This window comes from Acomys russatus, chromosome 30, assembly GCF_903995435.1.
Source record: "Acomys russatus chromosome 30, mAcoRus1.1, whole genome shotgun sequence".
Classification (NCBI taxonomy): Eukaryota; Metazoa; Chordata; class Mammalia; order Rodentia; family Muridae; genus Acomys; species Acomys russatus.
Genome location: NC_067166.1, coordinates 15,392,448 through 15,408,548, shown reverse-complemented (window position 1 = coordinate 15,408,548; position 16,101 = coordinate 15,392,448). Strand labels below are relative to the sequence as shown.

The window sequence follows — 16,101 nt, the reverse complement described above, 5'->3', positions numbered from 1 at the left end:
CTTTCTTAAAACCCTGGTTTGTGTTTTGGAATTTCCAGTGTGAGGATTCCTGCCTTCCCATCCAGCTTGGACACTGACTCATCTCTGTGTTCCTCCCCAGGGCTCTTAGGTGTCAGGTCCTTGGACCCATCGTCATCAGGAGTAACTGCACCAATGTTATGTGTTTCGTTTCTGCACTGTGTTCTGTCTTCATACTCCCTTCCATTCCCTTAATTATCTCGTCATCTCTACATTGTCTGTAATTTAACTACCAGACAACATTTTTCGCTGAAGGGAGTTTTAGAGGTTCCATTTGTATTGCTTTCCCAGGCCCAGTGCAGCTTAGGCCTGGAGACCTCACTGGACAGTGAGGGAATGAAAAGCTGGCGTCACGTGCGCCATGCTCACTCTGACAGGCTGAGCACCAACTGTGAAGCAGCCGTGACCTCAGCTACTTTACTAAGTGGGGCAGCGGCAGGGGTTCAGGGGTTCATCTCAGTCTCTGGAGGAGGCAGCTTGCGCACACCGCTCGGTCTTCTGAAACACTCAACACCAGAGGAAAGCTTTCCCACCCACTGAGCCTCATCCAGGGAAGGTCGCGCCCATGCTATCAACACTCACTCACTCAGGACTTCACCTGCTCTTCACGCATTTACTCTGGGCATTTTTGGCTTCCCAGATCATTTGGAGACCAGTTTGATAAGTTTTGACCATCACTGCCCTAGTTAAGCTCTTGTTAACCTCACATTTATTAAGCAACTCTACTTTGTATTTGATTATGTACGAACAGTTTTACCTTTTATCTTGGCCGAGGGTGGCTTGTTTCTTTAGATGCTTACTAAATCATGACTCAGTTACTTTTTAGAACTCTGTGAGAATTCTTTGAAGCCGCATTTTAGGGCATTTCCCCATACTTTGACCAGGAAAGCATGGGGTCCCCTGTGGTGAAAATGTAAGCACAGCATGTTTTGTTTCTATGAATAGCGTGAATTCTGCCCTAAACTTCTACCTTGGCAGAGGTCTGTGACCAGGGACTCAGGGTGCTGGCTTTCTGCCTCCTCTGTGTGGAAGATGGTACGTGTAAACATTCCCATCATCTGTGTGTGTGTGTGTGTGTGTGTGTGTGTGTGTGTGTGTGTGTTCTTCTCCCGTATTCACTGAGGGACTCATCTTCACGTAGCCCTGGCTTTCCCTTCCTCTGCTTTAAACCGCAGCAATCTGGAGAGTGGCAGCCCCTCAGAGCTTTTCTTTCAAGGACTTTTCTTCCTTCTGCCCTTCCAGGATATCTTGGCCTAGTTACGTTTTTTGGCACATTACTTAAATGAGTATTGAACTGGCACTTTTAGATACTGTATACCTTGGTTCTCTACAAATGTGGGCTCTACCATGTAGCTAAAGTGTCAGTCTTGGTCTGGAGAGGGGATTCAGCACTTAAGACTACTCGCTGCTCAGTCGTGAGGACCAGAGTTTGGAGCCCAGCACCTGTGTTGTCGCTCACAGATGCCTGTAGCTGCAGTTCTGAGAGCTGGACACCCTCTCTGGCCTCCATGGACACTCACATGCTTGTGTATATAAGTCACACACACAGCAAGAGTGGCTTCTTGTCTGCTGCTTTTAGGTGAGAGGTGAAGATGTGGGAGGTTTAAGAACCACTGCCACAGTAGTTAAGCAAAAGGTCTTTCCCCAGACTTGCTCCTGGCCTGAGGTGACCACATGTCCCTTAGTTGAAGAAACCCTGCGTCCTAAAGCTGAGTATAGGTCTAGCTAACACCTGCAAATGGGAAGAAGTAAGAGAGGCTTGCCCGTCCTAGTGTTGTGAGCAGTGAGAGGCTTGCCCGTCCTGGTGTTGGGAGCAGTGAGAGGCTTGCCCGTCCCTGGTTGTGTGAGCAGTGCCTGTCATTCAGGAACCCTGACATGGGTGTGGTGGCCTCTGGCTCTCATCCATCTCCCCTGGCTCCTGACTTAAGACACTCGGCAGGAGAGTGCTGAGAAAAGGTTTCAGCTGGGTGAGTTTTAGGGCGATTCTGTGTTTTCCTGTGCTGCCATCTGCTTGCACTTGCATTCATGTTGGCTTGCTCCCTCGGATATTTTCCTTTGTGTTTAGCCCAGGTTAGCCCCAACCTTGTGATCCTCCTGAGCACTGGGGTTTCATATACTGTTGTTCTGTTCTCTTTCAAGAGACTGTCTCATTTTCTAGGACACTGTAGCCCAGCCCTCACTCCGTAGATTAGGCCAGCCTTGGATTTGCAGTAGTTCCTCTGTCTCTCAAGGACAAGTACAAGCATGTGCCACGACACCTGCTCCCAGCTTGTTTTTTAACTTTTAAAAGTAACACTGCAGAGTAAGTGGGTGCTTGCCTTTAATCCTTGGATCGGAGAGGCAGAGACAGGCAAATCTCTGAGTTTAAAGCCAGTTCCAATCTAGCCAGGGATTTATAGGAGACCCTGTCTCAGAAACAGAAAACAAAAATACACTGATGTGTCTGTTGGGGGAGGCAAACAATAGAAATATATAAAATCCCCCTGATAACGGTTTGTTATATAGATCTGTATTCACTTTGAAAATTCATACTTTATTTCATTTAGCATTTTAAAATTTCTTCTACAGTGTTAGCTCATTCTCTTTAATGTGCGTACTGTATAAATGTCCTGGTTTACTGACTCCTTAGAGATGGGTGTGCAGGTATCTGTCTGTTCTTTGGTGCTGCAGCCACCTTCAGGCATGGCTGGTGTTCGCTGGCAAAGTGGACTTGACCGTGATGCTTTGCAGCAGCTTCTCATATAACTTTCAGGGACAGAGTTGACTGTAGATTTCAGTATCTCTCCCTTCTCTCTCTCCCCCTCCTCCGTTCGCTGTCTTCCTCTCTTTCCTAGCTGTTGGGCTCCTGCCGTAGCCTCCCAGGTAGCAGCAGATAGCCCCATGCTGCGCTGTTCTGTGTAATTCTTCAGGCTGGTGCTCCTGTGCTTTCCTGTAGAGCAGCAGCTATGCTGTTGCTTACGTGGTGCGCTGCTCGGCGTGTTAGGAAGTGGTGATGCAGAGCGGAAGCAGCATTTGTGGCACGGCCATGAGAGGGCACAGAGATGGGCAGCTCTTGGGATTTTGCTTTTGCTTTCTAGGAGTATAATACTTTGGAAGGAAGTTAAGGCTGTGTCTTTGTGTTACTTAATTTGTCTTTAACCTTTTTAGCCCCCACCAGGCAGTGTGAAAATGCCTAATGTTCCCAACACCCAGCCAGCAATAATGAAGCCAACAGAGGAGCATCCAGCTTACACACAGATCACAAAGGTTAGTGCACGCTAACTATGTAGGTTGGTACAGCAAGATTATGTATCATCTTGGTGTGCAGTTTATATGGTGAATTTTTTATTGCCTTTGCTCTCAGTGCATAATACCACTACATTAACAAGAACAGAATAATAAATATGACTGGATGAGCACTCAGTGGGTAGTGTGAGGGAGTAGGAGATGGCAAATACCCAGGACAGACAGGTGAATGAAACGCTTGGCATCTCTAACACAGAGTTAGGAGCAGAGTGTCTTAAGCACATCTCTGTCACTTCAGCATTGTGGAACATTTAAGATATTTTAAACTATTCTTGCATTTTTGGAACTTTATCATTTGACCTTGTTTATTCAAGTTAATTCACTTGTCCTTTATTCTGTTCATCTTTCATCACCTGCTCCCTCACCTCCACTCCACTCTCACTCTGACTTAGGCCCAGGGTTAGCAGACTCCAGCTGCTCACTTTTAGAAGGTTTATTTTCATGGTTTTCAATGTTGTGTGCTTGTGTGTCTGTGTAGCTGTGTGCACATGAGTCCAGGTGCCTGCAGAGGCTGGAGTTACAGGCGAGCCGCCTGAGGTGGGTGCAGGGAATGGAACATAGGCCCTTTGCAAGAACAGCACACACACTTTAGTTGCTGATCCATCTCTCTGTCCTCAGACTCAGGCTGTTCTTAATGAGAGCTGGGTTTTTGTTTGTTTTTTCCCATCCTATGGGCTCAGCATTGCTTCCATAGCTAAAGGAACAAAATGAATAAAATATCTCTATATTTTCCAAAGCTATAACCTTCAATGTATTCCTGTGCTTTGCAAGTGCATTTAACATAGATTTCTCTGGTTGTATAAAAGTGGGCATGTAAACATTAGAATATTTTGCCTGTCTGATAACCTGTGTATGTTGGTCATTTTGTTTAGGAGCATGCCTTGGCTCAAGCAGAACTTCTTAAGCGCCAAGAAGAGCTCGAGAGAAAAGCTGCAGAGTTGGACCGTCGAGAACGGGAGATGCAGAACTTGAGTCAGCATGGTAATGTCCAAAGAGCTGAAGAGAGTGTCTGTGCCTCTCAGACAGTTGGTTTGTTGGCAAAACTCTGCCCTGCTTTCTGATTCTCGCAAAGAGATCAGACACAGCAGATTACTTTCTTGATCCCCGCAGCTCTCTGATCTTGCCTGATAGGAGCAGTCTTTAGACAGATTAGAAGAGCGTTGGCGTCACATAGAGAACATGAGACCCACCTGATCAGTGTGCTCCTTTCTGAGCCAGGGAGCCTTTGATTCTGCACTTGGCTCTCTTCAATCTTTCCTTTATTTCTTTGAAGAAGAGTTGGGCATGAAAGAAAGATCTTAGTGTAGGCTTGAGCACGAGGGATAAGAGAACCAGGCCCTTAGAAGAAAGGAGGCACACCCGAGAGCATGGGCGTGGCTTCCCAGTAGCCCCACTGAACCTTTGAGCACATTGAGTATGCCCCACCGTGGACTCCTACTGTATCCTCACGGCTGCATCTTACTTGTCAGAAATGTTAAGAAAGTGTTTGTATGATTGATTTCTTGCTGTGCCATCTGTTCAGGCTCTGAGTGCAAAAGGCGACTCTAAAAGACCCTGTGAGGAAAGTGAGCAGCCTCAGCTGAAGGATAGAGGGAGCCAGGGAAAGCCTGCGGGGTGGCTGGAATGGTGATAAGACCCCCAAACGAGGACAGCAGTAGTACACTGAGTATTTCTTCTCCTCTTTACAGCGTTTCAGCCTTGGGCCTCTGGAGGAGACGTTTATCCTGGGGCATCTCCTTGCTTGCAGCCTCTGTAGGAGAGATCTATAATGATGATGTGTCTTATTTCCTTAATAATAATTAGTGCTAACTGATACTAATTATGTCCATGAGAGGGAAAAGATGTTTTAGTAAAGATAGCAACAAAGAGACAGAGGTAATAGTTAAATTTTGCAGTATATTGGTACATTGTAGTACTTTGCACCTTTTAATTCATATTAAATTCTGAGAAGTGTGACCCACTTCTTCACTCTCTGAGGAAATGAAGGTTACACTTCTTTTTGTTTGGTTGGTTTTTTTCGAGACAGTTTCTCTGTGTAGCCCTGGCTGTCCTGGACTCGCTTTGTAGACCAGGCTGGCCTCGAACTCACAGCGATCAACCTGCCTCTGCCTCCCGAGTGCTGGGATTACAGGCGTGCGCCACCACACCGGGCTAAGGTTATGATTCCTAAGACCATAGTGAGCAGTGTCGTGGGAACTTCTGGTCCTAGTGGCTCCGTTCCTTATGCTGTTCTTGGCCATTTCTTACAGAGTGTGACGAAGATGGTGTGGGCTGAGGGGCTTACGCTAGGCAAGCACTCTACCACTGAGCCATCGAGTCACCAGTTTTAATACTATAACTAGTGTAGCTGAGGACAACGTACAAAGCAGGGCGTGCCTTTCTGTATGAAAAGTGTTCAGATAGGTAAAAATATGTATAATAGAATTTTGAGTTATGAGATATATTTAGTATTAGAAAGTGACTTTTACCAGCACTCAGGAGGCAGAAGCAGGAAGATCTCTGTGAGTTCAAGGACAGCTTGGTCTACAAAATGAGTTCCAGGACAGCCAGGGCTACACTGAGAAACCTTGTCTCAAAAAACTGAACAAACAAAAAAGAAAACTGACTTTTAGTTATTTTCTAATTTATATTTTGTCTGAATTTCCTGCCCTCGTTTCCCAAGTCTTGCTGCCGATCTTTGTTTACACACACACACACACACACACACACACACACGTCCCCTCCTCACACCTCACTTATTGTCTCTAGTTTTTAGCTTGCTGGAATCCCCCATTTATCCACACAGCTGTCTGTTTCCTCACGGTATTCTCACACACACACACATATACACACATACATACATATCAGCCTTTGAGCTTTGCAGATTTGGCCCTTTAGCCAGTCTTGTCTTGTTGAGAGCCTCATCTTTCCTCTGCAGATCAGTTAGGAACTTAGCAGAATTGTAATGTGACACTGAGGAGAAAGTGGAAGCCTAGGCACTGGATTGCCCCCCACAGCCAGCCAGGCTCTGCGAATTTGAAATAAATCTGTTTTAGGCAACTCTTAGTGTTTGACTTTGGGTTCTCCTGTAAAGAAACATGCTAAACGTGGTATGATATGACATGGGAAAATTATATTTTTTCCATTTATTGTTTCTGAAGTGTTATTCTGAGAAAAATTTTAAATGTGAGCTTGGCTTTCAAAATTGTAAGAGAGAAACATTGTTAGTGTTTAAATGCCATCTAATGAAACAAGACGCTATGCTTAAAAGCAAGAAGAAAATGTATATGTTGGAATAACTTTTTTTTTTTTTTTTTAACTTACAGGGAGAAAAAATAATTGGCCACCTCTTCCTAGCAATTTTCCCGTGGGACCTTGTTTCTATCAAGATTTTTCTGTAGACATTCCTGTAGAATTCCAAAAGACAGTAAAGCTCATGTACTACCTATGGATGTGTGAGTGTGCAGCAATTGTGCTTATACATTTAAATGCATTTGAGTTCATATTTTCATTATCAATAGATACCTTTTCAAAAGTGACATAGTAAAATGCACGTTTGGTGTCTTTTCCAATAGATCTTAGTAGTCATAGTTTCAGAGCTGAGTGTTATATTTAGATACAGAAGCTGGGTAGCAGATAGCATCTGAGTGCTTGGCAGAAGAGAGTCACACATTGAACACTAGCACTGACTGTCACAGTCAGTGTCTGTCACATGGGTAGGGTTTTGTAAAGATCCTTTTCCTTTGAAGAATGTTATCTAGGCATGACTTGCTTTGGCAAAATTATGCATACTATTTTTTTTTATATGAAGGTACCATTTAGATTTTAACTGTAGGCACTATGGCTGTTTTTAGATAGGGTCCAAAGATACTGTAACTTTAAAAATTGCTTTGGGCACAGTTTACTTTTTAAGTGACTGAATACTTTTAATCATGAAATTGCTTACTGTATAGGACTATTTCATTAAGCAACATTAGAGTGCATTTTCAGCTGGGATGCGCGGGATGTTTTGAATATGATTCTGACTGAAATACTAAATGAATGACAAACTGCTGAAGGTTCGCTGTGTATTCACAGGCTTCCCACTTGTTCTCTGATTTGTATTCCAAACAGTCTCAGCCCTATTGACAGGCAGCATTGTGGCCCCTCATCTGCTGGACAGGTGGGGCAGTAGTCATTTGTAGGTACATTCCTACCAAGGACGGTGCGTGAGCTCTCCTGCATGATCTGTGAGGCCTTTAGGCCACTTCTCTAAGTGGACGTAACAGTCTTCCTCAAGCTCTTTATGTCAGCATATGAGAAGCCGACAGTTCATAGGGATTACTGTTGTTATAGTTTTAAAAGAACATTTAGTCCCAAAGTAAAAAACTACAGTGGATATTACTTAAATAATTTTTTTTTTTTGAGACAGGGTCTCTTAATGTAGCAGCCTTAGCTGTCTGAGAACTGGCTACACAGACCAGGCTGGCCTTGAACTCGGAGATCAACCTGTGTCTGCCTCTGGAGTGCTGGGATTAAAGGCGTTTGTCATAGATGGCTGTTACTTTCAAACTTTTAGGCTTTTTTTGTTGATATTTCTCCTTGGTGTTAGTAGTATTGTGTATGTTTGATACTTGAGGTATAATTCTTTATGTAATTGCTAGCCAATTCATATATTTTAATTGGTATATTTATAATATATGCATTTGTATTTTTTACATGTGAATTTTAAGAATAGACATAGTACTTTAGGCATACGTTATTTAACTTGTTTTTTATGTTAAAGGGACAGAAGGAAGATTCTACAGCAGATTTGGCAACTGGAAGTTGAATAGGAATTGTAATTTAACTGCTAACTACTAATGCTCATGGTTTCAAAACTGACTTGTTTGGTTTTAAGGATGCATAGCTTTCAGAGTCTCTCAGAAGTAATGTGGTTAACTGTAGTTTTCTCAGTTTGCCAGTCTATTTTGAAAAAGGACTCAAGTCTCTAGTCAGGGCTCAGTTTCAAAGAAGCATTGCTTGGAATGAAGTATTCAGGAGTTTGCCCACACTTGAAGAGTAGAGACTGTTTAGTGGGGTGCTTTCAAAAGTATCAACCTTGGGTGCATTTCAGGGATGACCGAAGGTCTGATCCTCTTTCATAGTCAGAGCTAGCATTTGCCGGTGATGGGTTTCACGCCATGCAGGTACAAGTCCTGACTGCATCCATCAGCAGGCACTGCATTGCGTAGTCTTGGAGAAGCCAAAGCTTTGAGAACTTGGCACACTTGTCCAACATTGTCCAGCTCGTCCAGAATTATATACCAGGTCCCTATGGAGCAGGCTGTTCAGGTAGCTTGTCCTCAGGCCCAGGGTTGGATTCCATGGTGTACATCTACAGACTACCAAGATGAAGACGTGGGTTCTGTTTTAAAGAATGCAATGAACATGTGTGTTCAAAGGTCTCTAAGTGGCAGCAGATAATGTAATCTACAAATGAATCATCCCTGCGAAGTAATCTCCGATCTTTTTAAATGTGCTTTGAATTTTAAAAAATGGGAAAGAAAAGCATGGGCACCAGCCAGTCCCCAGGCAGCAAAGGAGACTCTCACCTGTGACCATCTCTTTTGATTCCGATTTCAAGAGTCACATGGCACTGGTGGTTGCAAATTCAGATTCACTGATGCCGGCGTTGAGTGCCTCGTAAAGCAAACAAAGCTCTCACATAAAAATGTGTGTCTTATCTTGTAAATCATGAAAACAAAATGGCCTAACGCTCAGTTTGGTGTTTGGCCTGTCCTCAGCCTTCACCAGCATAGACCCACTGAAATTAGCAGCACAGGTGTGGAGTGCATGGTGCCCGCCCGCTTGCTGCCCGCCGCACAGGTGGGCAGCCTCATCACTACGTTCCCTAGACAGATTGGCTTTATTGGTACAAGATGCTGACTTACTGACCATGGTTACTTTAAAAACATCTAGAAAACTTCAACATTACAAAGAGTTAGATGGATAATTTTTGTACTTTGAAGAATTTTTGTGGACTTTAAGACATTTATACACACACATGTGGTCCTTATTTTCTGCAAGTGAAATAGAAAATAAACCTTAAAAATTATTTTTGTAAAGATATGATAACATTAAAGAAAAACAAAACCTTAAGACAGCCAGAAGTCCTTTAGAACTACACAATAATTTCTGATCTCACAGGAATTTAAGTTCTGTTTCTATGCTCTTAAAACTCTTAATTTTGAGGAAAAAGGATTTTGAGTCATTTCATTAGTAAGCCAGCTTTCCTGGAGAATTAAAACTCCCAGTAGGAATTGAGTAATTAGTACAGTTTTCTCTTCTATAATGGAAGGGAATGGGATTTTAAAATACAAGCCTTTAAAGGCTATAGCAGATTTGCCCCCAGCCTGTGGAGCCCTGTCTCTCTGTCTCCAGTTGGGTTATCTAGTGTTGTGATGAGAATGCATCAGGGCACCCAGAATGAGCAGTTTTATCTTGCTCCATAAATGTTTTATTTTGATTTATAAAGAGATTTTAAAATAGTTTTTAATGTATATTGAGTTTATAATGGATTTAAGATTATAATATTTTAATTTCATTTTTAAATGTATGTCATAATTGCTTGACATTTTTATTGGTAATATGCATTTTATAATATTTTAATTTTATGGTAATTTATTTTCCACAATAAAATTCTATCTATGAATATATTTTTACAGAATTACTTTTAAAAGTTACAGCTATAGGGAGCTGGAAGGCTGGTTCAGTGATTAGGAGCCCTTGCTGCTCTTGAGGAGGCACTGGGACTGGTTCTCAGCACACACGTGGCAGCTCACAGCATCTGCATCTCCAGTTCCAGGGGATGCAGTGCCCTCTTCTGTCCTCCACAGGCCCTGCATGCACAGGGTGCATATTACATATGTGCAGGCAAACAGCCAAATGCATACAATAAAAACAAGTATAAACAATAGTTATAATGGTAAGTGTGCCTCTTTAGGGTCACAGCATTGCTGGGTGCTACTCAGATTTGGGGGCTGTGGTGTGTTAGGGAGAGTCATTGCCCATAGCTACTCCTGTAAGCAAAGGGAAGTCCTGCCATGGGCTGGACTCACCATGTTGCATAGCAGGATGAAGTGAATAACCCGAGTCCTCTATCACAGTATTTCCCCCCCACTGAAAAATGTCTCACTCTTACAGAAGTGATCCTCACAGACCACCACAGACAGCAGCATTCTAACTATAGTCTAGTTCTGTTGTGTGCCCCTTACCGAGAAGACCCTGCAGAGCCCCCGGCTCCTGGGCGTGCTTGCTTTCGTCTTTAAATGGGCACTGCTTGCCCTCTTGGGCCTTGGCTCAAGAAACTTGTGTCCTGTTTTCTTCTCAAGGAAGCCAGGCCTAAGGGTTGGGCTTAGCTGTGTGGCTGCTTGCTAGAAGACAGCCAGCAGGATTTGTGTCCAAAATGCTCTGCCCCGTGCACTGTGCTTACAGACCCCGGGCAGAGCAGCAGTGCTTGGAGGATGTGTGGCTGAGGAGGGGAGGAAGGATCTCCTCAGCTGTGGTTCTGTGCCAGTGTAACCTCTCGCGCTTTGTTTCTCATCCCGCAGTCCATGCAGTAACCCTGTTTCTGAACATCTTCGGATGCCTGGCTTGGTTTTGTGTTGATTCTTCGAGAGCCGTTGATTTTGGACTGAGCATCCTGTGGTTCTTGCTTTTTACTCCTTGTTCATTCGTCTGTTGGTATAGACCGCTGTACGGAGCCTTCAGGTAAAGTGTGTGTTTAATATCTGTGTGGGTGGTGGCTCACCCCTGGAGGCTCGCCACTTGGAAGGCTGAAGTGGGAAGGTTGCTAGAGGCCAGCCTGGGCTACAGAGCAAGCCCCTGCTACAAACAAGCACCCCATGAAATGAGTAATCTTTATTGTACCCCAAAGGGAAAGTTGGTGTGTTATATTATTATTATTATTATTATTATTATTATTATTATTATTATTATTATTATTATTATTATTATTATTACCAGGAAGATGGCTCACTGGATAAAGGTGCTTGCTGTCAAACATGGTGACCCGAGTTCCATACCCAGGTCTCACATGGTAAAATGAGGGAACTGAATCCTGCAGGTTGTACTCTGCCCTCCACGTGTACACTGTGGCAAGCATACCTCCTTCCCCAGTAAAATCAATGTAAACATAATATAAAATAAAAATTTTACTATAATATACCTTCTCAGAAGTCTAATATAGCTTGCCTACATATTCATTAGATTATAAAATTGCATTTTTTCACTTGAAAATCAAACATGAAAATTAATGAAAGAAAATTAACATTCTTAGATTTTTTTTAAAAGAGGCTTTAAAGAAAAAGATGTATTTATTGTGTATATAGTGCTCTGCCTGCATGTACACCTGCAGGCCAGAAGAGGGCATCAAACTGGATTGTAGATGGTTGTGAGCTACCATGTGGTTGCTCGGAATTGAACTCAGGACCTCTGGAAGAACAGTCAGTGCTCTTAACCTCTGAGCCATCTCTCTAGCCCCATTCTTAGATTTTTAACATGTTACATTATATGCCAAGTTTTGCATATGACTTTAGGAAAAACTTTGTCGTTTGCCCCTCTCTGTACCACATGTCTAAATTATTATGACTCATAACTGGTGATTATAGCCTTTATTTTAAGATAAATTCAGGTAGGATGAACACATATGAAACAGTTTAATCAGCAGCTTGATAAATACTTTTTGTGTACCTTCATCTTAAGTTTTTCCAAAGACAGTGACATTGAAAAACCCACTTAGGCTATAAAATGAATACTACTTTACAGAGTGTTAAATCACTAGTTAAATATATTGGATGATGCATTTTCTAAATGAATGTTCTGTGAGCTGTTAATTGGTATTGGGAAAAATGTTCATTTGCTTGTTTGGTTTTAAAATGGCCAGTTATTACAATTAGGCAGACTTCTTCATTTCCTCATTGTGGGGCTGAGGAGCTGTGTGACTGTGGGAGCTGGCCTGGGCGAGAGTAGGGTCCAGGTGTATCCAAATCCTAAAAATCTCATTTTGAGACTGGCAGGAGTGGCACCTTGCCCTCCCTGCCTAGGCCTGCATGTCCCACCTCTGTCACCCTCGAGGTGGTCACAGCCTGGCGGCCAGGTTACAGGTTAAACTTCCTCTCTCCTTATAAGGTCATGTCCAGCAAGCACCTGGAATTCCTCTTCATGCAAATAAGGCATTCCCAGCACCTTGTCCCCAGCCAATGATGTACACTCACCCCAGTAGCCTCTACCCACTTCCTAAAGGTTTCAATAGCCTTTGTTCTTCAATTAAACGATCGGTCTCACTGAAGCTGTCTCCTGAGAAGGCACTCCCCACTGACAGAGAGTCTGCATTGCACCCACCCACCCACCCACCCTGGCTGAGCTTCACTCCCTCCAGTTCAGCTCGGTGTACACTGAGCCTGGATACCCTGAAGGAGAAGCAGACACAGGGTGGCACCTAATCTCTTAGACTCCAAGTGCCCAGTGTGACTTGTGATGTGACCATGAAGCCATTCTTTTCTGTGGAGCACCTTGTGATTAAGGCTTTGAGAACGCTGGACCTAGGTGAGGTGGTGCATACCTTCATAGCAGCCACTGGGGGTGGGGGCGGTGAGTGGGTAGCATCCCTTGAGCCCAGAGTTCTGCTTACCCAGTGCAATATAGTTTCTCTCATTTCCTCCAAATGGGCTATCTTCAGCCATTCTGCCTTCCTGTTGCCTTAGTAACCAGCTGCACTTTCTGGAATAGTAAGAGTGCAGGTGTGGTTGGTGGTAGCCATGTCTTGTTCTGGGCATTAGAGGAAATCAGCATCAGCTGTGGTATAAGCTGCGGACTTCTTTTGTTGACATGCTTTGTTGGTTTGAGGACTCTATTTTTGGCTTGATGGAGAATTTTATTGTGAATGGTGCTGGAGCTTTCTAGACGCTCCTCTGTGTGTGTTGACATGACCATCTGATCGTTTCCCTTTCATTCTAAACTGGTGAGTCATAACTGCCTGTTATGTGTGAAACCAACTTTCCATTTCCCCCACCAACCCCCTTCGGCCATGTTTGTTTCTTTAGTAGCTGTAGCCAGGTGTTCATCTTTGTGACGAGTCTTGTCTTACTTGAAGGGCCCAAGTGTAGACTTGGGCCGTGAGTTCTGAGAGAAGTAATTGTATCAATCTTTATTTCTTTCTGCTTTGTTTCTAATCTCTTAAATGAATCTCTTGCTAATATGAGAGAAAACCTATTTTTTCCCTCTCAGTTTTTCCATCCCTTTGTTTTTCCCTCTGTAAAGTAGGAAACTTTCCAGACTTTTTGCAGACCATCAAGGTGACATTAGTTTTGAATAGCAGCACTGGACAACAGAAGACAGAGGCACAGTGCATTCTGTGTGACCCGCGTCCAGGCTCCCTGCATTCTGTGTAAGCAGGTCCCCGACTCTGGGAATTCAGATATAACCTGGTCAGGTTGTAAGAGAAAAGTTCCTGGGAGATAAAATTGGCAGAGCTAATTTGAATAGCTTAAAAAGAATTTTATGCATATTAAGGAGACAATTAGTGATTAAATACTGATAGGTATGTATAAAAACCATCAAACAAAGGAATTTCTAAAAAAGAAAAGAAAAGATAATTTCTAACTCCAGGGAAACAAATGCCAGCTAGGAGTCCTGGTCACAACACATCCTTTGTGCCTCAGCTGTCAGTATTCAATAAGTGAGCAGGACCACTGATAACCCCGCAGTATGTGGTTATCTGCTGCGATGTGGGCAGAAGCAGGAAGGGTTTGACAGGAACTCCACGTCTTCATTTACTGGAATAGTAGTGCTCGACACAGTTCCTGTGATGTTAGAAAGCAGCAGGGTAAACTGTTCAGGGTGTGGCCACCAGTGACCAAGTCACACTTGCTGGTGACTGGAAACTGCAGCTGTGGCAGGGATGGGGGCAACAGGCTGTGATGAGGGGTGGGAGATTGCTGTTTTTGCCGGATTCCCACGTGGCATTATATGACTTTCAACTAGTGTGTATATCTTTGCAAAGTATCAAACTAGCTTTCAAGTATAGACTGAAAAGCACATTTGCGGGCAGAGCAGGTGCAGCAATAAGGGAGTCGGGTACAGCCCACTGCTGCATTCCAGGCTCAGGGCCACCTCCACCTCTCTCCTTCTCTTCAAAGACAGTCAAATGAGCCATCTCTTTGACCCCACTACTTGCCACTTCTCCAAATTTCTGCCTTCATTTTTTTTTTTTTAAACTTCTGACATTGAAGATCCTTTTATAAATATGTTCTGCTCTTGGCTGCTGTCACCTTAGTCACATCATTTCTGTCCTGCTTCTAGCTTAGGCTGCTTCTCATTTTCTATTTTTTAATTTCCTATATCCCATCGCCTCTGTTGCTGTAAAGCTTCTTTACAGGACAGCAGCCAATCTTCTAAGGTGTGAGAGTTATCTACAACAGGTTATAGTCCCAATAGTGTGCAATGGCTGCGTATCTCTCTGTGACCTTCATCCGCCACGCAGGGTGGACTGGAGGACGGCGCCACGTTCTACCCCCGCTGCTCTCAACTGTAAGCTATCTTGCTGCTGCTGTGCCCTCATACACCCTCCAATGAGAAGGCCTGACACAGCCCTCTTTGTTCCTGGCCAGTGTGTGCCAACACGACCCACTGGTGCCCACCCTCAGCTGGCACAGAACCTTGTAATAACACCAAATATGTTAGTTAACAACTATTCAAGAGATAAACACTAGTAAGTATTCCAGTGTAAGTTAATCCAGTGTGGGGGTCTCTGCAGTCCCTGGATCCACTGTAAAATTGCAACACAGTAATAGGCGGGGGGGGGGGGGGGGGCAGACAGACGCCCGAGCCTCTCACCTGAAGGGATGTGTGGGCACTCTGGTCCAAATGATGTTTAAATATTGTAGAGCTTGAAGAGTGTCAAGGACTGAGTGACTCATCAGCTCTTTAGTATGCTCACCTGCGTGTGTGAGAGAGGCCATAACTTTATTCCTTCTGGAGGCCGGGTTTAAAGCCACAGGATCAGCCTACTTGTTCTAGGCCCCGAGTCCCATCTGTAGAACAACAGATGACAACAAATCCAGCCACAGGCACCCGGGTGGCGGTGATCTAATGGAAACCGATCAAGTTAGCAATGGAAAAAGTAAAGGCCAAACTTTGTGGCACTCTGCAAGAGGGTCCTTAGAGAACCCTCAGACTAAATCCAAGCAGGAGATGCAGCTGCAAGGCCATGTGGGCAGGGGTGAAAACGGGAAATGAGGTCAAAACCTACCTGAAGCATGTGGGGCCTCCCCCATCCCCTCCCCCATCCTTCTAGTTTCCTGAACAAGCTGCTATTCAGAAGCCAGGGCATTCTATTGAAAACAGAGATTTCACTCTTTTAGTGGCAAGACCTTGCTCGGTCTCTTGTCTTGACACTGGTCACTGAGAACACCAGCAGCTGTGAATCAGTCCCAAGCAGCAGGATGGGAAACACCAATCTGAAGTGTTTCTCTATGTGGTGTATGTGTACATGGTGGAGTGGCACTGCAGCACTGACCACTCAGCAGGGCAGAGGACAAGCAAGCACTGAAGTTGGTGGGCCGCAGGGCGGGTCAGGTGTGTCTTAACGCAAATGTGAGTCCCAGGAAGACAGATGCTGCCTCTTTACAGATGGGCAGGTGAGGAGTCTGGCAATGCTGTCAAGTAGGAAGGGTCCTCTAAGGAGTTGAAGGGATGTACACTGGTTTTCCTTTCTGTTGAATGGTCTGGGTTGAGTTTTAGTAAGTAAATGACTATTGAACAGAACTGTGATAAATTTAGGACAATTAAAAATAGTGC

The 16,101-nt window shown here is 44.0% G+C and overlaps 1 protein-coding gene across 1 annotated transcript in view; it reads left to right on the top strand.

Annotated features, from left to right (window-relative positions):
• Scamp1 (secretory carrier membrane protein 1) overlaps window positions 1-16,101 on the top strand; it is an 81,120-nt gene that overhangs the window by 51,723 nt on the left and 13,296 nt on the right. The window contains exons 3-6 of the mRNA XM_051172291.1: window positions 3,166-3,264; window positions 4,176-4,284; window positions 6,609-6,737; window positions 10,854-11,013. Coding sequence (XP_051028248.1) covers window positions 3,166-3,264; window positions 4,176-4,284; window positions 6,609-6,737; window positions 10,854-11,013 — 497 coding nt within the window. The remainder of the gene's footprint in view (window positions 1-3,165; window positions 3,265-4,175; window positions 4,285-6,608; window positions 6,738-10,853; window positions 11,014-16,101) is intronic.